Source organism: Oreochromis niloticus, linkage group LG5 (genome assembly GCF_001858045.2).
Source record: "Oreochromis niloticus isolate F11D_XX linkage group LG5, O_niloticus_UMD_NMBU, whole genome shotgun sequence".
NCBI classification, from domain to species: domain Eukaryota; kingdom Metazoa; phylum Chordata; class Actinopteri; order Cichliformes; family Cichlidae; genus Oreochromis; species Oreochromis niloticus.
In genome coordinates, this window is record NC_031970.2 from 12,082,763 (window position 1) to 12,108,693 (window position 25,931).

At 40.4% G+C, this 25,931-nt stretch overlaps 1 protein-coding gene across 2 annotated transcripts in view; it reads right to left on the bottom strand.

The window, feature by feature from the left end:
* Nucleotides 1-2,591: 2,591 nt before the first annotated feature.
* fer1l4 (fer-1 like family member 4) overlaps nucleotides 2,592-25,931 on the bottom strand; it is a 34,216-nt gene continuing 10,876 nt past the window's right edge. The window contains exons 5-48 of one of the 2 annotated variants that reach the window (XM_003447713.5): nucleotides 25,754-25,851; nucleotides 25,581-25,625; nucleotides 24,686-24,850; nucleotides 24,522-24,582; nucleotides 23,434-23,565; nucleotides 23,293-23,355; nucleotides 23,108-23,192; nucleotides 22,859-23,027; nucleotides 21,478-21,655; nucleotides 20,640-20,826; nucleotides 20,159-20,238; nucleotides 19,110-19,235; nucleotides 18,830-18,896; nucleotides 18,005-18,111; nucleotides 17,543-17,651; nucleotides 17,017-17,245; nucleotides 16,455-16,587; nucleotides 16,265-16,365; nucleotides 16,056-16,143; nucleotides 15,852-15,968; nucleotides 15,589-15,741; nucleotides 14,974-15,181; nucleotides 14,620-14,744; nucleotides 14,174-14,308; nucleotides 13,107-13,280; nucleotides 12,716-12,826; nucleotides 12,449-12,610; nucleotides 12,140-12,311; nucleotides 11,878-11,990; nucleotides 11,657-11,773; nucleotides 11,322-11,361; nucleotides 10,758-10,858; nucleotides 8,609-8,743; nucleotides 8,417-8,536; nucleotides 8,151-8,278; nucleotides 7,608-7,778; nucleotides 6,863-7,017; nucleotides 6,359-6,540; nucleotides 6,077-6,261; nucleotides 5,852-5,969; nucleotides 4,805-4,928; nucleotides 4,228-4,532; nucleotides 3,887-3,987; nucleotides 2,592-3,069 (exon numbers count right to left, since the gene is read on the bottom strand). In XM_003447713.5, the coding sequence (XP_003447761.1) occupies nucleotides 2,889-3,069; nucleotides 3,887-3,987; nucleotides 4,228-4,532; nucleotides 4,805-4,928; nucleotides 5,852-5,969; nucleotides 6,077-6,261; nucleotides 6,359-6,540; nucleotides 6,863-7,017; nucleotides 7,608-7,778; nucleotides 8,151-8,278; nucleotides 8,417-8,536; nucleotides 8,609-8,743; nucleotides 10,758-10,858; nucleotides 11,322-11,361; nucleotides 11,657-11,773; nucleotides 11,878-11,990; nucleotides 12,140-12,311; nucleotides 12,449-12,610; nucleotides 12,716-12,826; nucleotides 13,107-13,280; nucleotides 14,174-14,308; nucleotides 14,620-14,744; nucleotides 14,974-15,181; nucleotides 15,589-15,741; nucleotides 15,852-15,968; nucleotides 16,056-16,143; nucleotides 16,265-16,365; nucleotides 16,455-16,587; nucleotides 17,017-17,245; nucleotides 17,543-17,651; nucleotides 18,005-18,111; nucleotides 18,830-18,896; nucleotides 19,110-19,235; nucleotides 20,159-20,238; nucleotides 20,640-20,826; nucleotides 21,478-21,655; nucleotides 22,859-23,027; nucleotides 23,108-23,192; nucleotides 23,293-23,355; nucleotides 23,434-23,565; nucleotides 24,522-24,582; nucleotides 24,686-24,850; nucleotides 25,581-25,625; nucleotides 25,754-25,851 (5,856 nt within the window). In that variant the 3' untranslated portion in view covers nucleotides 2,592-2,888. Of the gene's footprint in view, nucleotides 3,070-3,886; nucleotides 3,988-4,227; nucleotides 4,533-4,804; nucleotides 4,929-5,851; nucleotides 5,970-6,076; nucleotides 6,262-6,358; nucleotides 6,541-6,862; nucleotides 7,018-7,607; nucleotides 7,779-8,150; nucleotides 8,279-8,416; nucleotides 8,537-8,608; nucleotides 8,744-10,757; nucleotides 10,859-11,321; nucleotides 11,362-11,656; nucleotides 11,774-11,877; nucleotides 11,991-12,139; nucleotides 12,312-12,448; nucleotides 12,611-12,715; nucleotides 12,827-13,106; nucleotides 13,281-14,173; nucleotides 14,309-14,619; nucleotides 14,745-14,973; nucleotides 15,182-15,588; nucleotides 15,742-15,851; nucleotides 15,969-16,055; nucleotides 16,144-16,264; nucleotides 16,366-16,454; nucleotides 16,588-17,016; nucleotides 17,246-17,542; nucleotides 17,652-18,004; nucleotides 18,112-18,829; nucleotides 18,897-19,109; nucleotides 19,236-20,158; nucleotides 20,239-20,639; nucleotides 20,827-21,477; nucleotides 21,656-22,858; nucleotides 23,028-23,107; nucleotides 23,193-23,292; nucleotides 23,356-23,433; nucleotides 23,605-24,521; nucleotides 24,583-24,685; nucleotides 24,851-25,580; nucleotides 25,626-25,753; nucleotides 25,852-25,931 lie in introns of both variants that reach the window. The other variant, XM_025907147.1, reaches the window with a different exon arrangement.

Sequence of the window (25,931 nt, forward strand, 5' to 3'; positions counted from 1 at the left end):
TAGCACTTGGGTGTTTTTTTCCTCTCAGTGTTACATGGTCTGAACTTGGGTGGGTTTGCTGGGACGTCCACTCCTGGAAAGTTTGTGGTTTTGTGTTGAGACAGAGCTGAATGCTTCAGACCAGCAAACGTCTGCTTTTACAGAGGTTGGCAAAATTCCTAATGATCAATTAATCAAGTGCATTTTAATTAGCAGCACTTGCTTGCTACTTATCCTTTTAATTCATATGGAAGCAGTCAGGGTGTACTTAGTTTTTCAGAGGACTGAACATGTCGTGATGGCGCTACAGATAAAGTCAGGATTATCAGAGTCACTAGATTTTGTCTAGGAAACTTGAATATCCTCTTTGGTACTCTTTTGGTACTTTATCGAATAACTAAGATGTTTTATTCAGCACCAAAGTGATCACTCGACTGTGTGGCATCACCCTAGATAGTTACTAATATGAAGAAAAACAGCCGACAGCAGTGCACCAATTATTCGTATTGACTGAGCCTCATATTCATCTTCTGACATAATTTCCTTTGTAGTGTCTGAGGCAAAAAGCCAAAGTTTGTCTTGGCATCAACCATCATTATCATAGTTTTAGGGGAAACAATCAGAGCAAACCGCTATAAACAAGCTACTTCCAACTTCCTGTTGTTCTGACAGAAGATAAGAGTGAAGTCTGACAGCTGAGTGCAGCGTTTTACTTAAATACCCCTACAAACGAGGAAACATCCAAAGTTCTTTGATGCTTGTTTTAGATTTAGGATAATAAAATGTCCCGCTGTTAAAGTTAGGTGTGATATTGATCCTTTTTCCAAGAAAATATGATACTCAAGCTAGAAAACTTTTTAAATGAAGATGTAGCAAAGTTCTCCTACACCAGACTAAATCCGTCATTATGATAGAAATAATGTGTGCTCTATAATTTCACTGCAAGAACTTCTACACAGAGACAGTCTTATTTCTGTCCCTGCAGTTCAAATCCCAGCCAATTAATTTTGAATGAGTTAATCTAATTTCACAACTTATTTGCGAAGAGAAGAAACTGTGGTTTTAATTCTGCATAACCACAGTGAGGAGAGAGGTGGCATCTCACTTCCTAATCATGGGGTTTCTCACCTTTCTACGGAATGAAAAACTTGAATTTTCTGCTGTGATAGCTGTTAATAGGCACAATGACAGAACATAGAGAAATTACTTAGGCAGCGATCAGAAATCAGCACTGGGCAAGTACTAACAAATCCTTACCACGTTGTTTCAGCTGTCCAAAGAGTCAAATATTTTGGAAAAATATCTGGAGAACCAAGCATTCAATTCCTGGACTGCAGATTCAGCTTTTATGTTTGTTACCTTATTTGGGTGATCCGCCAGGAGCAAAAACAGGAAGTGGCAGATACACTTAAAAATTTATCATAGTCAAAAGTTTACGGCTCAACCCAAATACACTAACATTCACGAAATTAACTTTCCTGTTGGTGATTTCCTTCAGCATTATTGCAGCTTTAAATCTCTTTCTTCTATTACATTATGTAGAAGGCCTGATGTATGAGACCACTATTACGTAGCATGCTGTATGTTCTGTGTATATAGGGCTACATTGCATATATTACTTGTATAGTAGATGCTGGTTGCTGATGTAGCAGCAATTATACTCCTGTTCTGTGCCATTGTCTTTGACATAAACAGATTGCTTAATGCAGCACAGAAATAAAACCATCCGTTATGTAAGAAATCTGTTGTAGCCGATATTCAATTCAGATTGTTTTGGTGCAAATTGCTTTGTTGTCTTTCAGTTACTGAGAAATCGTATAGCTCTCAGTGCTGCTGTGACACTGATCCCACTACAGTTATCACACAGTTTTCTTTTTGAAAATTTGTGAATAAAAGAAGCCAGAACAACTGCCAAATTGAATAAAATTAAAAGCAAATTAAAGTTAATCTCCTTCACTGGGAGTCTGCAGGTTTGGTTTGATCATTTGGTGGAGCTTTCAGGTCTGACCTTAAACCTGTTGTTTATTCTGACAGCAAGCAGGAGTTACATAGAAGTCAATGTAAAAAGATCCTTGGTTCATGGATGCGTGCTGTTAATAAATCCTTTCCTGATCAGTTTATTGTCTCATTGAATGCATGTTCATTTTGTAAAGGAGGGTTCCTATCAGTGTCCAGCATGACAATAATGCAGGGTTTCTTTAAGGGCAGTACCACCATATGAAGGACAGGTTGCTTAGTCAGGTCCATCTGCAAGTACTTTGAAAATGGGAGTAACTTTCACTATATTTAGATTTAAGGACCCAGTGTCCAGGATTTAAGTGGATCTATTTGCAAAAATAACTTATAGTATTCATCATTTTATTTTAATTAGTATATAATAAAAAAGTAAATATATAAAAAGTAATGGAAAATAAGAACTTTCGCAGCTTTATTAGCTTCAAATATGCCCCACAGCAAGAATGGGTGCTATTTCATGGAGTAGGATCATTGCATCTGTCTGCAGTCTGTGACTTCACTGCTAAATGCCAGAAGGTTATGTACTTATTTGACTTACCTTCAAATAAAAACACCAATATAAACCTAACTATGAATAATACACAATATTAAACGTATTACAACGAATATAAAAGTGTTTTATTTTAACATACATACTTATTTGTTACATCAGGTTGCCGCAATTTTTACAGTTCATAAAATACATGTAAATAAAATCAGTGTGGTTTCAAACTGAGGAAAGAGATTTAATTTCCTCTGAGGATGGACTCATCCAAACGTAAAACATCTCTTTGATTATGTAGTGCAGTCAGGATAAATACATTAAATCACCTGTTATACAGATTAGGTCCATAAAAGTGAGGAATAAAAAGGACGCTGGGCCAGGTCAGGTCAGCATCCAGCCATCCATTTCTTTACCCGTTGATGATGAGAGAGCTGATTTGCTGCGGCATTGTGTAGACAATGAGGACGATGAAGAGCGTGAGGATGGTGATGATAACCAGAGCAATGATATACTTCTTGTATTTCTTCCAGATGAGGAAGACGAAGGTCTTCATCGGGTTGACGAACCAGGCGAAGCTGGTGGTGGGACGACTGGAGAGACAACAGAAGACAGTTTATATGTGTTCACACCTGGGCTGTGGAAGGCTACAGACTGGGTCACACCAAATTCAAAACATCAGTGTTTTACCACAAAATAAACCTTCCCTGCTAGTGACCAGAAACAACAGGATTACAAAATTAGTACATCAAAGAAACAGATCAGGCTGAGCAGTTTGCAGACAGTTAGAGAGACAAGACTGAGATGGTTTGGACATGTGCAAAGGAGGGAGAGTGGATATACTTGATAAAGCATGCTCAATATGGAGCAGCCAAGCAGGAGGAAAAGAGGAAGACTACAGAGAAGGCTCTTGGAGTAGTACAAGAGGACATGCAGAGGATTAGCTGGAAAGAGGAAGATGCTGGAGATAGAGGGGATGGAGGGAAATGAGCCGCTGTAGCAACCACTAAAGAGATCAGTCCAAAAAAGAGAAAATGTTTTTAGTTACATTAATCAGAGAAATTTATAGATGAAACAAAAGAAATTAAAGACAGTTATAAGAGACAATTCAAGTGTATAAATATATTAACTTGAAAAAAAAAAAGAAACGAATCGTAGTGTGTATGTCAGGGGTGGGCACCGAGGGCCGGTGTCCCTGCAGGTTTTACATGTGTCCTTGAACCAACACAGCTGATTTAAATGGCTAAATTAGCTCCTCAACATGTCCTGATGTTCTCCAGAGGCCTGGTAACGAACTAATCATGTGATTCAGGTGTGTTGACCCAAGGTGAGATCTAAAACCTGCAGGGACACCGGCCCTCGGGGCCTGGAATTGCCCACCCCTGGTGTATGTGGTAGTGCATGCAGTACTTTGGTTTGTCCAGAGGCTCTGGCTCCTTGCGTGCCCGGCCCACAGGGTTGGCCTCCGCCTGCTCCAGTGTCACCAGCTGAAGCTCCGCCTCCACTTTTCCCTTCATAGAGACAAGTTTGTGTTAAATAAATATCATATTTTCTCCATTCGTCATTACAAACTCAAACACCAGAAGACCAAAAGTGAAAAAAAGCTTTTGTTGCTGCAGAATTAAAAACCCTGTTTAAATTTCTCCTCTTGTGCCAACAGACACAGATGTTCTCTAATTTAACTAAATATGTAGTTACTGCTTCTTGAACTTCCTTCTATACTAACAAGTGATTCACATGGATTTTTGTACCATTAACAGGAAAGTGTTGCCCATGCTGTCAGTGTACTGGATGTCCTCCTCTCTCATCTTGCTCCTTTTGTCTTTGTTCTTCTTTTTCTTTTTGCGTCCCTTCTTTTTGGCTTCCTCCTTCTCCTTCTCCTCCCTCTCAAAGTCCTCGGCGGTCTTTGGACGAGTCAGGGGCCACCAGCCCTTCATCTTCTTGGCACGAAAGATCGAGAATCGAGGGCTGGCCCAATCCTTCGCCATCGAAATCGTACACTTACCGGATGACTTTGCTGGTCGCACCATGTCGCTGAGGCGCAACTCTATTGCACCTAACAGATGAAGCATAAAAGAGGGATGACTGGGTGGAAGAGTCTGGGGTAATGACTCTTTAATCTTGTGAAGCATTCTGAACAGTGGAGGGAAAATAACAGCTCAGCCCTGAGTTGAATAAAGCTGAAGTAACTATTACAGAAACATAAAAACATTCATTTGTTAATTGCCAAGATTGTTACTTTAGGGCAGCTGTGGTATAATCCATACATTGGGTGGTGGTCTAATAATTCTTCCTAATTGACAGTGTTGATAAGCCTGTGTGCCTCACCCAGGAAGTCATTGGCAGCGATGCGATCGTAGTCCCAGACCTGCAGAGTCAGAACAGCCGGCTGACGAAACTCTGACTCCTCCAGAGAGAAGATGGACTCCTTCTTCTTGTACACCACCTCTTTCTACAGAAGGAGAAGATGCATTTTTAACAAACATGATACGTCTCCAGTCGTTTTCTAGTACCTCTACATAACTATGTGAAATAACTAACAGATAGAAACACATATTTCATGTATTGTGACACTGTTGGTTGTTTGTTTGTTTGTTTAATTGCTGTTTTAACTGTAGAGAAACTCAGTAGTATTTCTGGTCAGAAGCTCAAATGTTTGCAGGTGTTGCAAACATCAGTTCTGTAAATACCCAACGTGCTGTGTTCAGGCTGAGGCACTACCCCCTGAAATTTACATGGTAGACAGCTAAGTACATAAGGTGCATAGTATACTACTGAGTACTGAGGCTCACTATGAGACATGCTAGCGTCTGCTAGAGCCACAAGAAGATCAACATCTCCCTCTAGTCGTTTTTCTCCTCTTTGATCTCTTATTTTGCCCTCACTCCAACTCATCGTAGCAGATGGCAGCCTTCACTTGATCCCCTGGGATTTCTTCCTGTTACAAGGGAATTTGTCCTCCCCACTCCTGCCAGGTCCTTCCTCATACATTTGGATACTTGGATCACTGAGGTTTGGAAATGTCATCTTGTACGAGCTTTACCGTACAAAATAAATATCCTGGCTATTTTTGTGATTTCGGGGTTTATAAATAACTGAAGTCGTACTTTAATATTTTTTTAAAAACTAAAATGCGTTTTCTGGGCTGCACCAAAGGAAAGAACATAAGAGTCAAGATGATTCATCTTCTTATGTTTACTGATTCTGAAAAGGGAGTTTTCTGCCTTTCTACTTTCTGTAAAGATTCAAGAATAAAGCACTTTTATTTTTAACATTTTTATAGACTTATTAGTTATCTGGTTGTAGCCCTAGAGACATAAGAGCAAAGGTTAATTGACATCAAAAGGTTCAGACATCACCAAAATATGTGTGTACCTCAGTAGGAAGGTAGTCAAAGCGGAAAACAAATCTCCAGTTAAAGTTTCCTTCTCCAGTCAGAGAGTTGAAGTGAACATCAGTCTCCTGCTTGTCTCCTTCCAGTCCTTTTATCCAGCTGCACAGGGAATACAACAGAACAATGATCCCTAAAGGCTAAGCAGGAACACAGAGGTAAGCCCATCAAGATGTAGGCGTGTGTGTGTGTGTGTGTGTGTGTCTAACCCTTTCACATAGATGTCAGAGGACGGGTCGCCTGTGAACGGGTTCACGTCATCCAGAAACACATCATCAGTGTTCCAGATGATCACACGCAGCTCGTATTGTTCAGGTAGGCGGGGCTTTATGTCAATGGGGGGCGGAGCTGGGATGTCAGTGGGAAACATGTCCACCCACATATGAAGATAGCCCTGCAACACACACACACACACACACACACACGCAGAGTTGAATATATTTATTTGCACCTGTAGTCGTGTGTTGTCCCTAATGCTGTGGTATGGTTACCTGTGGCAGTCCAGGATTGTCCTGGTTCATCAGAGACCGGATTTCCACGTGCTCGGGTACCAGAGGAACAACTCCAGCAATGAATTCGTTCATTTCACCCCAGCGGTGCAGCAAACTCAGGGCTGCATGCTCCTGTATCTCTGCCTCCTCCTCTGGAGACCGCTGGTTCTTCTTCAGCAGCTCTAATAACAATAACAGCAGCAGCAGCAGTGCTGTTAGAGCTGTTATTACCATCACTGTTATTAGTATTATGAGAGCTGGAAGCTGCTGTATGAGACGAGCAGCAGAAATAAAGTATGAAAAATGATTATGGTGCAGTTTCAGAGCTGCTAGATGGACCAATATGATGTTGTACTGTATGTGATATTGTGATTCATTTACAGATGTACAATTATGCACTGTTTACTTGGGCTTTAGATTAAGCACTGCTTCACTTAGTACTAAAGTCTATTTAGAGCTAGCTGAATCACAACCTACCTGTCTCTCTTTTTCTTTCTGTCTTACCTTCAGGTATCGCGTCTGGTGGTACTTTGAAGATCTTGTTGAGGACTTTGACTTCAGATGGCCTGTACTCAGGAGACGGGATGCCGTACTTCCTGCAGAGCTCATTTAAGATAGTTGACGGCTTCTTTGCATCACGCCACATATTGTAACCATCACTGGAGTGAGAAACAGACAGAGAGACATTTATGAAGACTCAAAGACAAAGCATATAGACTCACCAGCCACTTCATCAAGTAGACATTGCTAGTACCAGTTTTGACCCTACTGTCAGAATTATATTAACACTTTAAACCCTGAGCAAATAAAACATTGCAATAAAAAAGATATATTTTTTGATTCATTAAACCCTTTGAAAAAAACTATAATTAGTGAGATTGTTGCAAAGCACCGATCACATGCGTTCCAGGGTGAATACTTTATAGCAAAGATTCAACAAGGTACTGGAATTGTTCCTAAGGGATTTTGGCCCATATTGATATGACAGCACCACAGAGTTACTGCAGATTTGTCAGCTCCTCATCCATGATGTGAATCGTCTGTTTCATCTTATGCCAAAGGTGCTCATTTGGACTGTGGAGCGCATTTGAGTACTGAAGTTATTGTTATGTTTAAATGACAATGAGTAAGATACAATAAGATATATTTTATATACAGTAAGAAGCAAAATAATTTTTTATGTATCTAAGTTGTAGAATTAAATTTTAAGTGTCATTGTCCAGAGACTTGAATGACTTGCGGTACTAACGTGTCGTAGTAAACAGCCAGACCGCAGGAGGCTCTGTGGCCGCTGTAGAACCGGTTCTCCAAGTCAATCCGTGTCTCTCCGATACGGTCATCGGCCCCCACAAGATCGTGGTCCATGACTGTGATAACCAGCTCCGTCTCCAGGGGGAAAGACACTGTGAGTTCAAATACCCTGAGATACAGAGTCAGTCAGACAGACAGACAGACAGTGAGACATGTAGGCAGGTAAACAAGGAATCAAATACAGCTAGACTGACACGCATCAAACAACTAGTTAAACAAAAAGAACTCGAAATTGTGCAATTTTATTCTTTGTTAACTCAAATTTTCCAACACAACTGGTCTGAGGAGACTTTGGTGCAAATGATTATGGGATGTCAGTTTCAGGCTTTTTTAAGATTCAAGAACTTCAGACAAGTTTAATTAGACAATATTACATATTATAGTAAAAAGAATAACCAATACTAACACTAACAGTAATAAAACAAGCAGTTCCACAAAAAAAGCAAAAAAAATATAAACCCATATTAACTATAGTACTGACTCTCCAAATATTGGATTGAGCTGTTTGGGGATGTATCGATCTTTGGTGTCCATATTCTGCTCTCCCACCTGGATCACCAGGTAAGGGTCTGCTTTACCATTTGGGTCTGTGGGAGCCAGGCTGGTGGCCTGCAGGCAACAAACAGACAGCAGGAAATAAACATCAATTGGGTCCAAACAGATATCAACCCAGTGCAATGCAGCTGCAGGCAAGAATGTGAATTTGGTCATCTAATGCACAAAGCTGTTCGTATAAGCAAGAAGGACCTTGACAATGTAGACTCGCACTAAGACTTTAACTGGTAAGTTTTTGGGGATTCCTTTGATGATCTGACAGCTGGTGTCTTCAGTGTCTTCTGGTTCAATCGGATAAACCAGGAAGGAGCCCTGGGGAGAGAGAGAAGTACATAATAAACACTATTTACCAGAATAATACACAGACAGTTCTGTATACATTACCTTGTATTTTCCCATCAGCCTCGCCTCTTCATCCTCCTCATCATCCTCACCGCTTGCTCGGCCTTTATACACAGGGAAAACCCGCAGCCAGTCCTGAAATTGGCTGAACTCTGACTCCAGATCGCCTCCATACAGCTGAACACACACAAACACACAACACACAGAGAAAAATGTCTGAAAGTCTTCCCCAGCTCCAAATCTGCTCTGCTGTCACTCATCGGCATCAAGGCTGCGGAAAAAACTTGACCCAGAAAATAGTCACACCCAAAACAACTGAAGCTACTATGCTCCTGAGAAAAATAGCCATCCGCATCCTGTTTTGGTAGGGACGGCAGAAGTGGCCAAATTTAAAAAGCTGGAGTTACCAAGTTATCAGATAATTCTAGTAAGCTGCACCCATAAAATCTGCAGGTGCAACCGACGGGTATCTTCCAACTAGTGCTAGATTAAGAAAAGCAAAATTTATCTCACCAAAACGTGAAGTCAGTCTGCTTGGATGGACTGTACCACACAACAAGTCACATTACTTGTCAGGTCATTAAAACTTATCTGTAAGGCATTCGCCACCAACACAAACCTGATCCAGACATCAAGTTTAGTGGTCGGTGGAGTAGAGGTGAAGCCTTGCAGAATGATGCCAGCTACAGCTGCGCATGAATCCCTCAAAGGGACCTTATCTGTAATAATGCATTGCTTTAAGCATTGATTTAAATGCAGTCCTTTTGTATTTGCATTTGTTTGGAAGGGCCAGATTAGACCAAGATACTGGACTTTTTTGTTTTTTGTTTGACTGTACTTTGCTACCCTGTATTTATACATGTGTAATGACAATAAAGTTGAATCCTAATCCTGTTAAACTGGCCTGTAAACATGTAATTTTCTTATGTTAACCGTATTTTAACAATGAAGTCTATGTGGATTGACTCACAACTTTTTTTACTTTGCACTGATTTACTATTTCTACCCAAAAGGCTGGCAACTCGAGAACACTAAAAGCTTTGCAAATGTTCCTGTTTTTATTATTCTAGAGCGGCGGTCCCCAACCCCCGGGTCACGGACCAGTACCGGTCCGTGAGTCGTTTGGTACCGGGCCGCGAGAGTTGGGGCTCAGGTGTGAAATTTATGGTTTTCAGGGTTTTTATCGTTAATTCGGTTTCTCTGGGTCTTTTCCCGTGTTGTAGTTGTGTGTCTTATTTTGAAAGAAATATTTACGTGTTACCATAGCGACCAGAGAGCATTAAGGGGCAGAGAGGAGGATGTTACTCTCAATGTTGTTGGCGCATTTCAGGAGGACGCTGCTAGTAAAGTTACACAATTACACAGTGAATTCACGTTTATTATTATATTTACAAAATACCACAGTTTTTGTCTTGGTCGTATCATTTTATTTTGCTCTATTTATCGGCGACAACTTAATGGCCAGTCTGTGAAAATATTGTCTGGCATTAAATCCATGGTCCAAAAAAGGTTGGAGACCGCTGTTCTGGGGGCCTACAGTGTAATTTGTCATTAAAGTCACTGTGTGAATTCTGAAGGCTTAAATGCATAGATGTGTTTTTCTAAAGCCAGTAAAGCCAAATTATAATATGTGGACTTGAGTTTATGATGTTTATGACAAGTTTTTGATTTTATGAAAAGGTATGTACAAAGTGAAGGGCTTTGAATACTTTTTGAACATTTATGTCTTTAAAAGGAAACTAAAGGTTTACAACTTGGTATCGGAGAAGTCTTGAGCCTGGTAGGGTGACAGTGTATGGCTTCTGTTGCCTTTTGGATTATTATAGGGTCTCTACCTTACAATATAAAATGCAGAATGGTGGTCTGTCTCTATGTGTTAGCCCTGCGACAGACTGGCGACCTGTCCAGGGTGTACCCTGCCTCTCACCCTGAGACAGCTGGAGGAGAATGGATGGATGGATGGATTGATAGATGGACGGATGGACGGATGGATCAATCCAAGTGAAAGGAGATCTCCAAATTCACAACTTTATGGTTAACATATCAGTGTGAGACCAAAATAGTTTGTAATTGTTTTTCTGACAGAATCTTAAAGCACAGCTACGATGACTCCTTGTATTAATGAGGCCATAAGATTAGGATTATGGATTAGCTGCTTCAGGTCGGGGATTGATTCGTCGTGAAGTCACACCTTTAGTGTTGCGATCTTTTTGCGTTTGGGAGGCTCGGCATCCACAAGATCAGCTTCCTCCTCTTCCTCTTCAATGTTTGCCATGGTTAGATTTACTCCCTCTGTGCAAAGAAGAACATTTTATTAAACACACACACAACAAACATGCGCACACACACTTTGCAATTTTTCTGTTTTATATCTATCAACATTTTCTTTTTGACATTTGGACTGTTGTGTTTTTTCTGGATTGGGACGTCTAATGCTGCAGCATAAAATTATATTTTAGAAGATTTTACATCAGCATGTGTTTGGCTCTTGAACATACGATCCTTGTACTTGTGTAAAAGTTGAACTACTTTCAAATTTAAAGAAACGTTTGTGGTCTTCCCACTCAATTCAACATAGCTATGATTTTATGACATGAGCACCTAGTGGAAATATATATAAGTGAAAATATCTGGATGATGATGTGTTGGCTCTATGTGTTGTTGATATTTAATAATATAAAAAAACAGATTGTTTCATATTTTTAGTGTGTGGAAAATGTAAAATATTAAACTAAATTTAGTAGTTTAACTGTACCAGTTTCTGCTTGTTCCTCGATCTCCAGAATCTCAGCAGCCTGCAGATGGGATCAGATCAATAGGACTGAGTGAAAAATGTCCTAATTACTAATTAATTATTTCCTATAAGCTTAAGCGCATATATTTACACATGTTCAGTGTAAAGAAATGATTTAAACATATGGTCTCTTGATGAAACGTTTAATTAAGCATCATTTTATTGATTCTTAAGTTCTCTGAAGCTATTATTGAAGCCTCACGTGTATCCACGGGTCTGTTTGAAACGTACATCTACATTTAACCTTTTTGTCCATGAGGAAAATTAACAGGTACATCGGTAAATCAGTGTCTCACCTGCTTCTCAAGCTCCTCCAGTGAGGCGTAGTATTTCGACCACCAGTCTAACTCCTCCTTCTCAGGCACCTCCTCCTCTAGCTCCTCCTCCTTATTTCTAATTTTTTTCAGGGGTGCCTAAAGACATTAAACATATTTTTAAAATGTGAATATGTGTGAACCTTTTTTCTTCCTAGTTTTTAACACCCAGTGCAAAGTGAGTGGGAGATTAACACACATACATTAACCAGCTTTAAGGGGTTGATGGGAATCTTGGACCGTTTGACTGACAGGTTGCTGAGTCCCATACTCCTCACTGACATCAGAGGGTCCATCTTCATTGAACCCTTCCTCACTAAGAAAGACACACAAAAACTTTTGGAGGTTGTGGAGAAAAAAGTCTATTGAAACCTTGTGGAAACAAAACGATCATACGAGTTACTCACTTGCATTCTCAGCAAACAGCTCCAGAGAGCAACATTAGACTAATTTTACAGGTCTTACCTTTTGGCTTGGGCTCCTCTTCCTCCTCTGGCTCCCCAGCAACCTCACGCGGGCCGTAGTCCATGAGGTTCTGAACCACATGGGACCCGACCAGAGCAACATGGCCAAACGCTCGATGCTCTACCACAAACACTGTGAGAGGAGGATGCAGGTACGACTCCTCTGGCAGCTCCTGATCAGACCACAGGGAGGAAGAGGAAACAGGACAAGAAATGAAATTTACATTTTTGCACGTGTTCTGAATTCGTACAATTCTGCTTTTCTTTATACCAGAATTGTTCTCTTTAGCATCCTTAACTAGTAACTCACCACATCCATGTAGTGGACTACCTCTTTGAAGTTTGGGTTAGTCTTGTAGCTTTGAATCTCCTCAGACTCAAGTTGTCGTCCTGCACACTCGATCTTCACCTGAGGGTGCTCCACCTCAAAGAGGTGCACTCGCTTCAGGTCCCGCAGACCCCAAAACAGCACCTGAATGCACACAAACAAAGACACAGATCTCGCCCTATAAGCCAAAAGTCCACATTATACATCTGTGTCACATCAACAAACTGTGTGTGTCCATGTGTGCCTGACCTCAATCCTGAAAGTCTTCAGCACAGGTCGCACTCCTTCAGGGATCAGGTGAAAATTGTACTCTTCATCGTAGTTCAGTTCCTGTGGGTCAACGTGGCTGGGAAGAGTGGGCTGCAGGGGGAAATTATTTTAGTATTCACTATGTTTGATCAGTTCAGACCTGTGTCACTATATGTAAAAGGATGTTTCTGATTTAAAAGAAAACTAAACTTTTATTAGTTGTTGGGACCATGTTTTCTTTTTTCCTCTTTAATTTTATTAACCAAATTCATGGAGATTTGTTATCAGATCTTCTATCAGATTAGAAACAAAAAAGACTGTTACTCCAGATTCCTCACTTTAAATATGAACTTTACTTTTTTTAAGATTGTGACTGACTGACAGTCGTTACCTCTCCAAACCCAGAGTAATCCAACTCAATGAGTTCAAAGGCAGCCAGCAGCTCTCCAGCGGAGACCCTCCCCATGTTAACATCAAAGAAACGGAGGCGGGGCTTTTCATACAGCTCCTCCACGGTTTTAAACTCGGGCTCGGCAAAAGCTCGACCCAGAGGCTTTGGACCACCCTGCACACACACACACACACACACACACACATTAATTACTATGACATCACTTAATAATAAACCGATGATGTGGCAAATACTAAAACATTTCATTAAAAAAAGCCTGCTCCCATAAGAGGTCGACATAGCAGACCATCTTCCTCCATCTCACCCTATCCGTGGCGTCTTCCTCTCTCTACCAGCCCGTTCTCACTACCATCTTGTAAACCTTTCCTTTCACTCTTGCTGCTGTCCTTGTGTGACAAATCACCCCTGACACTTACTCGACCCACTCCACCCTGCTTGCGCTCTCGTCATTGTTTTGGATCATTGACTCCATTTAAAGCTATTCATCTTTACTACCTTTACTCATTCCATCTTCACCTTTCCACATATATTCTGTCTCGCTTCTACTGACTTTCATGCCTCTTCTGCAGGGTATACCTCCACCCTCAAAGGTCCTCTTCCACCTGCTTCATCTGGATAAATCACGTTTTGTTTGGTATTCACTGTGCAAAAATGACCGTGAGCCACTTAGAGCCACTAAATAGGGAACATTTTGTCTACTCTTGGACAAAAGCTACTTATGTTTATGAGAGAAGCAGATAAGCAGTATAAAAGTGGCTTTAATTGATAGGGAAGATTTGTTTCAGACATCAGATGAGTTGGCAGGCTCCAACAAGCTCAAATATAAGAGAAATAACACTTATTTTGAACTGTTTATCATGCAAAGCTACTTTAGTACAGTCCAAGTATATATATGTGGAGCTGGAAATTAGTATATGAATCCGTTATAAACGTATAATCTAAAGTTCTCACTAAGTTTCAGATAATATTTTCTATTTAAAAAAATGAAGCTCATTATTCTATAATTACATTTTATAATAATATAAAAATGAAAAAAAAAACATTACCACAGCATCATAGTCGTAGATGTTGATGATGATGAGGGGCGGATCCTGTTGGAGATCCTCTCTCGTTCCCTCAAGCAGGACTCTGTCGAACACCAAGCACTCACACCAGGCAGGAGAGAGTGTGTCTGGCAACATCTGTACAAAACATAAACAGTGTGTCACCACTTCTGTGGGCTTCAGGATGACAAATGGCAGGTGCAAGGTTTATGAGCTCTAATAAAAGATGCCATGATAGTATGGGGAAAAAGAAACAGACCAACAGATGACTTTAGTGGCAAGTAAATGTAAAAAGAGACCCAATAAAGATTATCTTTTTTTGTCACCCTTAATTCTCACTTTAGCTCATTTTAGCGTCAACAATGACTTTATTTTGCTGATTCTTGGGTAGAATTAAATTGTAACATTTGAAACATTGCACTTACAACTGTTAAACCTATTGTACCTACCCTTGTGACCTGACAGTGTGTGGTGAAGACCACCCTGGCAAAGGGGTCTGACAGGCCATCATCATCTGCAGCCATCAAGCCACGCCCCTGGTACAGGTGACATCGTAGCTGGTAGTACCTGCGGTCTGTAGAGAGAGAACCAAACCAACATGAACCAAACAGCTGAAACTGTACGATCAAGAAGTCAAAATAAAAGAAACTACAAGGCTTTTATTCAGTACAAATACAGTACAAATTTCTCCATTTATTGTAGGGAACTTTAAATGTTTGCAAACTCTTGTCCTCTAATAAGACTATTTTTTTTCACCTGGATGCTAAGCTTCCACCAACATACAGACGTTTCAGCTGACTTACCTTGGCAGGACAGTCCGAGAGGAAGCTTCCTCCTTCCACCAGTGTCGACAAGCCCCCTCTGCTCCTCCTGCTCTCCCATGTCCTCTTCATAAACTGGCACAAAGTCCTCAGGCAGGCAACTGATGACCTCTTTGCTGTACTTGGTAAGACCAAGCCACAGGTAGACCTCAAGTTTCGCAAAGATCTCACTTGCTGGACCTCCCGGAGACTAAAAGGACAGACGGATAAATGTGATGAAAGAGGAAACATCAGTGACTTTAGAGCGTGACCGTAAGATGAGGTGAATTATCTGTGTTGTTATCAGGTCACTGTTGTGCTTTACCTGTTTGTAAAAACAAACTTTATTCAACTTTATTCATCCGTTATGAGAATGGACCTCTACAAAAGTTCTTTGACTTGTCATAATTATTACTCTCATGTTATCTCTGCTATTTTATTTTTTATCGCACCTATATTGTTAATATTATTAGTTTTGACAGATTTGTGTGGTTTCATTGATTTTTTTTCTGTTGACTTTATTTCAAAACAAACTGGCCCGAGTGGTATTACCAGTGCTGGATTTAACTAAAGCAAATTATCATGGGTTTAAGTGATGACTGGAGACTAAATGGTTACCTTCATGTAAAGAGTGCTGACTTTGCCACAGTCCCGCCCCCTCTGCTCCTCCACCAGTGAGAACAGGATGGAGTAGGCCGGGATCCTGACGTAAGCTAGTCGCTTGTTTCCACTCAGTAGCCATATGAAAGCATCTGGGATGGTACTCTGGGGCTGAAGAGAGCACAGCGTGGGCAGCAGATGTCAGACTTGCAACATATTGTACATAAAGCGATTTTTAACATCTTTTTGGTGACTATCAGTGACATTCTTTGAACTCTGACCTCTACAGCCAGTAGGCGGAGCTTCTTGAGGAGTCTCTTGCTCTCCATTAGCCGCTGTTTGGCAGTCCGTCTTGTAATCCTTCGCCTGGCCCTGACTGCTTGCCTGGCCAGCAGGATCTGGACAAAATAAGACATTCAATCAGCCAGAGAGAAACAGGCAGGTAGATGGTGATGGGTAGAAGAAGGACATGAGAACAGACTCACCAAATTCTTCTTGATGAAGTTCCTTCTGCATTTATCGAGGTTGTTGGGACGCGACTGAGATCTCTTTTCAGAGAAAGCACTGAACTGTCTGCAGAGAGAAAGAAGGGAGAACATTAGAAAAGTGAAAAGACCAAAAGACTAATAAAATCAGATCAGAACAAATTAAACTGAATCATTTCTAATACAGCTTTCAGAAGAAGGACACTGACTTGCAGGAGACCACGAGCTCCAGCAGCACCTCGTCCAGTCGCTGCTTCGATTTACTCCTCGGCCTCCTCAAAAGTTTTTCCACCTCATCAAGACCAATCTCCTAAAAGTAGAGAGAGCACAGATGGCTCTGTATGCATAACTTAACATACATTATTTCATTTTTGAAATTGGAAATCCATCGAATCTCACCAGCCTGTCTGCCATCTTGCTCAGCCAGTTAGCCTGATAGAGACGAAAGCTGTGGTCTTCAAACTGACTCCAGACAAACAAACAAGGCTTCGATTTCACTAATGGGGGATGAAGTTGGAGACACTGGAAAGACCTTAGAGGCCAAAAGACATAATGTAAGTCATGTTAGGGTCACGTATAAAAAATCTCCTTATACAGGCAATCGAAGTATTGGATAAGACACGGGGGTTATCATTTGAAGACGTGAGATGACAGAGAATTACATAGGTCACATGCATCTTCTATCAACACTGTTCACTGTTTAATTCAGTTAATGTGCTGCATGGGTTATAGTATTTGAAGAATGAACTCTACAATATTTATCAGAAGTGTCATCACAGTGTGATTAATTTATTTCTGCAGAAAGTTGTCTAATGCAGAGCTTCTGCCCAGGGATGGACAAATGATGGGAAGACTTTTTCCAAACAGAAATCATCTTGGATGTTCTTAAATTACCTTAAGTTAAGGTTAGAAAATTGTGAGATGAACCGTGTCCTAGTTATCTAAAGGTGGCAGAGGTTACCTGCTGTACTCGGTGGGTTGGGGCCTCATGGCAGCAGACACAGATCTGTTCTCAGGTTCAGGACTTTGAACCTCCTCTCGGTCCAGCTCGTCCTCTGAATCCAACAGATTCCGAGTCTCCTCGCTTAGATCCTCTCTGCTGCTCCTCAGCTCTTCCCTGCTCCTTCTCAGATCCTCCTTGCTCTGCTTCTTCTTTGACTTCCTAACCTGTACTGCTTTCCCATAATTCCCTGTGAAAAACACATCAGTACCTGGAGTTCAAGGGTTCACAGTTGCAAATAAAATATGACATTTGAGCCCCAGGCAGCGAAAACTAGAGCGGGCACTGCAACCTGTGGTTTCTTCCTCCCAACCACGGAAGGTTTGTCTAGTTATCAATTTACAGGATTTGACTCAATCTCTGATATCAACAATTTACTAAGAAAATAATAATCAGATAAACTATCAGTGAAGCTAATATCTAACTGTTGACCCACAGTGACTAAACCAGCAGTTCCCATATCCTGCAAACTGACCACCACATTTACCTATGGAGAGTTCAAAGGTTATTGGTTTGGTTCCTACAGATGGTTCCATCATTGTGACTTCAAACAGAGATGCAAACAGCAGAAACTCCTCCTTCTGTCCCAGGAGACCCTGAGGAGGAAAATAAGAAGAAACTCTGAGGTCTGTGCTAACTTCACCTCAGGCAGGTGATACAACGTTTTAAATAACTTTACTGTCTCAGCATAATGATTATATGTCTAAGATTTTATATAACTTCCCTTAAGTGATGGGCAGAAAATTCCCAACAATTTAGAAATGAAAAAAAATCTTGTATAGTGTGTCGTTCATTTCTCTACATATGTAGACAGACATATGCAGAGAAGGGAAGAGCAGAAACAAAACAATGAGAAAAGATCAAATTTGATCTCAGTGTTGAAAATGGAATTTTAAAAAAAATATATAGTTAAAATATTCTCAGCTATCACAGTGTAATTGGTACTCACCTCTGGGAGAGGGTGGATCTCCTCGACATCCACAGTCGCAGCCTCTGGTACCTCAACACTCGTCTCCCCTGACTCATCAGGTCCACTAGCAGCCTGAGATGCTACTGCTACAAGGAGCAAGCAAAACAAAAGGATTCCTTTATTCTGTACTTCTTTAACAGTTAACCTATTTTTTTTATCCTAACTATATTTTTTGTCATTGGCTTCAATTATCCAGAGTAAATAAAGGAAAACATATTGTGTTAAAAGATGAAACATTTTGTTTCAGCTGAGCATTCAAAGAAGTCTGAGAATATTAGTGAAACAGTTTTGCTCCCAGAATTTCTTCTCGTTCACCACAACGGAATTCACTTCCTCTTACTTCAAACTCATTAATGTGCCACCGGGGGAAGTCATAAAGTCCTGATTTTTTTCTCAGGCTTCAGACTGTGCTAAATGCACTTTTTTCAACTGTTGAACCTGTATGATGTCAAAGAAAGTGAATATGATATGGTCATGTCAGGTGCACAGCTTTGCTGTCCCGATCACCTGCTGTCCAGATTTTTTGGTTATGAGATGGGTGAGCCAATCAGTAAGAAGACGGTAGAAGGTGAATCAGTCAGAGGAGGAACTGGGGGTCTGCATCAAGACTCAGTACAAGATAAATAAGGTTTTTTTAAACAAATGAATCACACAAAGTGAGTCCAAGCACAAAAGCACAGAGCTGAAAATGACTGGAAAAGGTCCCTTCATCTCCAGTGATCTAATTTTTCTTGAAAAAACGCATCTTGGCAGCTTAATTTGAATTAGCTTTAATTTATTTTCTTTCAGTTTCAGCAGACTGACCTTCCTTCTTATCTTTTTTACTGCTCCTTTTCTTCCTTGATCCCAGCTTACTCAGGGCTCCTTTCACCTTTAAGGACAAAATATAGATTCACAAATGAATTAGTAACGTCAGTAATGCAGAAATCAGGCCAGCAATAAAATTAAATAAGATCGTGTTATATGTTGTTGTTGAGCTATAAAATCCTGATTAGAGCAAAACATCACATGGAAAATAGTGCTGATAAACTGAAGTGTTTGCTAATTGTTTTTGCTGTTACTGAAGTTTCAGCTGTTCAGGTACCTTTCCCAAGGCAGCAGAGCCTGTGTCTGCAGCGATGGCTGAGGGGGAAGAATAGACCTCCATGGAGAGAGCAAGGAGGATTCGGCCACGGTAGAAGAGTCCTTCACCCAGACCCTCATTCAAAGCCTGAAGAAGTGAGCAAAAAATATATCAGTATACATATTGTCATCGTTACATTTTCCCCCTCCACCATTCGCTTTGGAAAGTAATACTAATAGGACACCAGTCCATTAAAAAAAAACAAGTATTCGCATAGGTCTGCTGCTGAAGCCGTGACCTGCATGCTATAGTTCACATGTACACATAAAACACATAAATGTTAATGTGATAGGGCTGCTAGGTGGGCAAGTTTTGAAGTCTTGAAGAATGTAAGTATGTTAGCACTGGATTTGTCCCTGAACCTTCAGAGAGTGTATTTTATTATTTGTAATTGAATGAACTGAGGTTGCCAAACCACAGGGACACATTGGGCGGGTTTTTAGATTCCCAATATAGTAATATTTTTCTCCTTGCAAGTAGCATTGTGAAAGCAGTGATGTTTTTATGTTACAAATTAGCATGAAGTCCTCTAGTTACGATCATTTTAATCCTGCAAAGGCTACATATTATTCCTGCGGATGACTCCACAAGATGCCTGGAGGTTTTTTAAAAATTGAAATTTAGAGATGAGATTTATTTGCTTTTTTCCCTCAGGGGTAGGTAAGAAAACTAACTTCAGCCTTGTTTCTGTATGGTGTGTATAAAACTGCAACCAGCAGCAGGTTAGGTTACATTAGTTTAGCATACAAACTGTCAGTAGTTGAAAGTAGCCAATATTATTCTGTCTAAGGACAACACAATTGTAAGTTCTGGGGGGGACTTTGGATGGTAGAGGAGATTTTTTATATATTTTTAGATAAAGCCGGAAGAACTCTTACCATCTTTTTTAGTCTTTGTGCTAAACTAAACTTGCTGAATGAGGAAAACAACAAATATTCATCTCCATCTTAATTTCAGATAGAGAGCAAAATACTGTCTTTCTTAATGCTGGTTTGCTGGATGTATATTACCTGGTGGACATCTCCAAGGGTGGAGTTCTGAGGAGATCCATAAAGGTTAACCCAGCTCGGGCCAAAGGTGGGATTAAATCCTGCAGACAAAGGAGGGACAGAAATTCTGATGTTTCAATTAATATTACAATACATTTTAGTATAATACATTTTTCAAAATAGCATTTTTCAAATAATGTCGGTATGCCAAACATGTATAGTTGGCTGTATTTAAAAGGGACAAAAACTAAATTTTGTCAATACCTATTACTTTGCTTAAAACTTTTCAGTTTACCAATAATACAATTTTTAATCATTGATCACAGCTTCCTTGAAGCTTTGTTCCTACCACAAGTGAGCAGGAAGTGTTAAAGTGATAAATACTCAGTTATCTTTGCAGATTAAGATTTGATTTTCAAGTTTTTCATCAATTTTTTATAGAATTAAGGAAAGAAAACATTATGCATTGGTTTATTAATATAGTGTAAATCTGGGGCCGCACCATTCCTGGTGGGGTCAGAAATCTGCTGCAAGTCAAGAAAGTGAGTTGCCAAAGCGATATCTCCCATCTTAGAGTCATCGAGGATCTGAACTTTGATTCGCTGAGCCAGAGGAGGAAACTGTTCAATGAAGGAGATCTCCTCATTCCAAACTGGGCAGTTGGTGGCAGTGGCGACAGATGTTTCCCCCTGAAAGCAAACACACAGAAAGGTTATAAAATGTGACAACTCTAAACATTGTTATCAAAAACAAAACAACTTAAAAACAGCCTTTTCTGCTTTCCCTTATTTTCTGTGATATATGATACATGGCCAACAATTCAGATAGTGATGTCAGTGTATGTACAAGTAAACCCTGCAAGCTGAAGGGAGGCCTTAGACTGCTGTAAACATTCAATATCAGACAGTTCTTTCTACTCCTGGTTCTGTATTTATTCAGTCAGAAGGAACATCCCTAATATGGTCAAGGTTAGGCTGTCAGTATGAAAGCCCAACCTGCAGGCTGTCCAGACCTTCTGTTTGTGGAGGTGAAGTAGTTAGAAAAAATTGGGGTTGAAGGGGGAGGAGCTAAGCAAGCCCAGTAAAATGTAGGTAAGGATGATTTTAATCTCTAAAGCTACTCTAGCAAAATCCAAAACTAAACAGTCAATTCTAGAACTGACCTATGAATATTATAAAGCTCTTAGTGAACATCCTGTTGTGTTTTTCTTGCAGATGTGACAATAGCAGAAACCAAAGTTTGGTACACAAGTTGAAATGCAGTAAAAATTTGTTTCAACAACGCTTCTGAACCAGCGCTCAGAGCACAAACAACATTTGTACATTTATATATCTGAGTACCTGTTGGCCAGCGAAGGTCACCTTCACATAGGGGTCAATGAATACAGTCCTGTCAGTGACAGACACAAAGGCCATTAGCCCCGCCTCCATGGTGGGCAAACCCTCGGCCCTGTAGATCCGGACACGGAACCGAGCCCAGGGGCGCTCAGAAGGCATACCACGAGGAAGCAGCAAGTTCCTGCAGGAAAAACCCAACATCAAAACCCACTGATCATGTGTGCTGTATGTTTTTATCAATCTCAGATTCAATAGGTAGTTCGCAAAAACGAGATCTGCTTTTTTGTTTTGCTGAGATTTGATACGCCCATAAGTTTAGTGGTTGAACTCATGACAAAAGTTAGTAAACTGGACTCTTTAGAATAAAGAGCAAAATTACTAGTAAGACAGACAACCCCATCTCATGACGTCATCTAAACACAGTGAATTGTGAAGTTTAGAAAGAAATAACTTGGTTTTATCCTTTCTCTATGTTCAGATATCCTTGGGCAACATACTGAAACACATTATTTTACAGGGAGTTCACCAGGGCTCAGTCCTAGAACCTCTTTTATTTCATACTTAAGTGCTTCCATTACGTAAATTATCCAGAACAATAAGAGGTGGTGTTGATTTATTTGTGCCCACACTTGATTTTAGGGGTCTGCTAGGACTGTGTTGGCCTTGTTAAGTCATAATTTCTGCATTCACGTCTGTTTTATTATGTTAAACAGGAAGCTATTGTATTTTTCTTTCACTTCTGTCACTTTACACCAATGCATGCTCAAATTAGGGGGTTTTAAACATGAGGTTAGCAAATGTGGAAATGATTCCATTAAGGGAAAAACAGGCTTTAGACTGCTCTAAACACTCAGTTTCAGGCCGTTTTTAGCTCGGTTGGCCCAAGGACTGCTATGCCGTGGCAAGCTGCAATTCACAAAAATCACTGCTTTTCCTGCAGCACTGCTCAGAATTACTCAAACACAGAATGACTTGAGGTCCTCACTGCCATATTTTTAATTTCATCACTGAATTCTGATGGATCATGAGCCAGATGAGCGAGATGACTTATTGGTTCCTTGTCTTGGCTTGGCATGATGCCAGTGAAAGCAGCAGAGTGCAGCCAATACAATCATTTCTGTGAATACAGAAGCCCAACGCACCTGCTTTTCAAACCGTTTGCTTATGAGGGGCAACAATAAGGCCATGTATAAAGGAAGGTTGAGGGAATTGTTGCCTAATAATAAAAGTATCAAACTAGAAATGACAGGTTCTCTTTACATCTTCTGTTTTTTATGTTATTGGTATTGATTGTTTTTACAATGATAGGGACTAATCTTGTCTGAAATAAAGGTGAATAAGACATGAGGACTAATTATGATTCCAATACGGCGTTAGAACTGACTTTTCAATGTCTTCGGAGGCTCCAGACGAGGAGGACGGTGGCAGACTGGGCATGCTCAGAGTATCCCCCTTCATTAGCACATTGAGGCTGGCCTTGACATAACCTTTGATCCCTGACCTTGTATCTGCAGGATCGGTGAGAGGAGCCCACTTCTGGTAGAAGCGGTGGTCTGGAGAGGCAGAGAGAAAAGAGGTCAGTGAGTACTGCAGTAGTCAGATCAGAGTACCACACCGTGAGAAGTACTTATACCTGGCTGGTTGTACACGGTAGATATGTCAATCTTGAAGGTTCCAATGTGGGTCAACAGGAAGGCCAAAGTCCGCCTGTGGAACACCTGAGAGGAAGTAACATCACAGGTGTTCACTTGGCCATACCCTCAAGTATGTCACCATGGAAACAGCATTAGAGACAATTGGAAAATTAATAGACCTGACCTTTATTTCTATGACTTTATCAAGGAAAGTCTGTGGAGCCTCCTGAAAGTCGAACTGGAAGTTCTGAAAGAACAGAAAAAAAACTGTGATGGACTCTACTGCAGTCTACTGTGTTCTGTTCTTATCTCCACTCCACTGTACCTCGTTGTAGAACGGACAATTGGTGGATTTCTGCGTTGCTGTGTGTCTTTTCTGGTTTCCTACGCTGATGAAAACTGCAGGGTTGATGTTCACTCCAACCAGCTTCTGGGCCTCGAGGATGTTCACATTTACCTGTACACACACACACACACACACACACACACACACACAATTCAGATTTATGGTCTTTATAGTGTGTAATGATAGAGGACTGAGTGATTTACAGGTCTATCTGTTGACTTTATCTAAAGCACGGGGTGTTAAACATAAGGCTCGGGGGCCAGAATTGGCCTGACAAAAAGACTCAAATCCGGCCCACTGGAGTGTTTTTTAAAATGTGAAGGAGGGCACAGATTTTGGACTTTTAACTGTTTCACAGGTTTTACAGGTTCTCCCACTGATAAAGACCATTCATAATACACCAAAGTAACAGATAAACAATAACACAAAAATTTCTATATTACCAATATTTTCTATGTATGATTTATTAATTATGAAATACTCTGACAGATTGGATGGCAGTCTAATACTCCCCATTTTCACTTTTTTTTGTCTCATCAGAGTGAAATATTTATTGTACTTTACATTATAAATCTCCACTAATTTAACCAGCTAACTGCAAACTGTGTCCCTCTGCTCTGTTCTACTAAATCTATTAAATTGTTTATCTTTTAATTAATGGCTACCTGGGACAGGGTTCCTAACACCTTCCCAGAGAACGTACGGAGGAAAACTTACTTAATTGGGGTTATCATATTTTAGTTTATGGGCTATGTGCATCCCATTTTTATGGCAAGGTAGCCCGATGAGTAAGACCATTACATAAAAAGTGTAAGAAATGTGTTTTTGCTTTATGGTATGTAAAGAAGTAAACCAAAACAGATAATAAAAATATTAACTCCAATATTCTAAAATACACTCAAAAGTTCCTTTTCCTACAGGTTTCTGTCTTTGCAAAGCCAGGCAGTTGGCCGGATTGGACCCATCTTGAGAACAGGTTGTGGTCTACGTGCCGCATGTTTGGCATCCCTGACCTAAAACTGGCCTGTAAACACCAGCCTCAGAAATAAATAGCTGAATGAACTCACTTGGAAGCTCTGGACTCTGGGCATCGCTCCAACAGAACTTTTAGACAGCGGCCTGCAACGACTGCGCAAACACACACACACACATAAAACAGCAGACAGTAATCATTTCAACTTCACTCAGATAAGCTACAGGTAGTATAACATAGAGAGGTAACCTGATTTACCTCAGCAGAGAAGTAAAGATGATGTTCGAAGCCTCCATGTCCATCACGTCATCATCGTAATCATCATCATCATCATCCTCGTCTTCCTCGTCCCTCGGAAGCAGACTCTGCCCCAGGCGCCGAGCCTCTCTGTCCAACTGATCGAGGCGGCCGATTGTCCGCTGCCTGATGGGAAAATATGAGACACAGTGACAAACTCAACCGCGATTTACAGGAACGTTATTCCAGCAGTGCACAGGCTTGGACTAGAGTGAGACCCGTGAATGGTCAGAGAGGATTGCCACACTTTTGTGAAAAATAATAATAACAATGAACACGGACTTACAAAGTGTTTCCTAGTTTGAATAAAAGCCACATATCAAAGATAAGCATGCAGACACATAGGGTCACACATTCATTCTAACATACACACTTCTATACACACGAAAAGGAGGCAAAGTGTGACTCAAAATAATGAAGGAAGGATTAAGGGAAAGCATGAGGAAGATGACATCATCATAGACCTATGACCTCCACAGAGGGAGGGGTCGAGGTGGATGGAAGCAGAGATTAATTAACCATCAAGCCTGAGATGATTTTCTTGTTTTTTCTTTTTCTTTGTTTTGTATTTGTGGTATCTTTGGATTTTATGTTTGTTTGTCTGTTTGAATGTATCAGTGACTCTTTAAATATTTATTTTCTTTTGTTTTATTTTTAATATGCTATTATGCATGTGAAGCCCATTAAATCTTTATGCATGATACATTGGGTTATAAAAATAAATAAACTGGCATTACTGTAGACTGACTGCTTGATAAAAGCTTGAATATTTAATGAATCAGAGTTTTACTCTATGTACAGAACAGCTTTGGTATCAGCTCAGTTTAAAGATTGTGTAAGTGATGTTAATTCTCACCCTTCAATGTCATCAGCTCCTTCATTTCTGATGACCAGAGTTGATCTGAAGAACAAAAGAACAAAACTAGTCAAGCTAAAAACATCTTGCAGTGGCCGCTTTCATAAAACAGGTCTTTACTGCAGATGAGATTTTTTAAAAAACGATTTTTCTGTCCAGCATATATTACTTACTCATCCTTTTCTTCATCTATGCTCAGAAAGTCCTGTCCATCCCAGGTTCCTGCGGTTCCTTCAAGTGGATGAAACCGAATTTCCAGCTCTATGTAGATCTACAGAAAGAAGGAAATGTAACCAGAGATAAGTGTTTGCATTTAAAATCCAGACATTCATAAAGCACGGTGGGTGATTG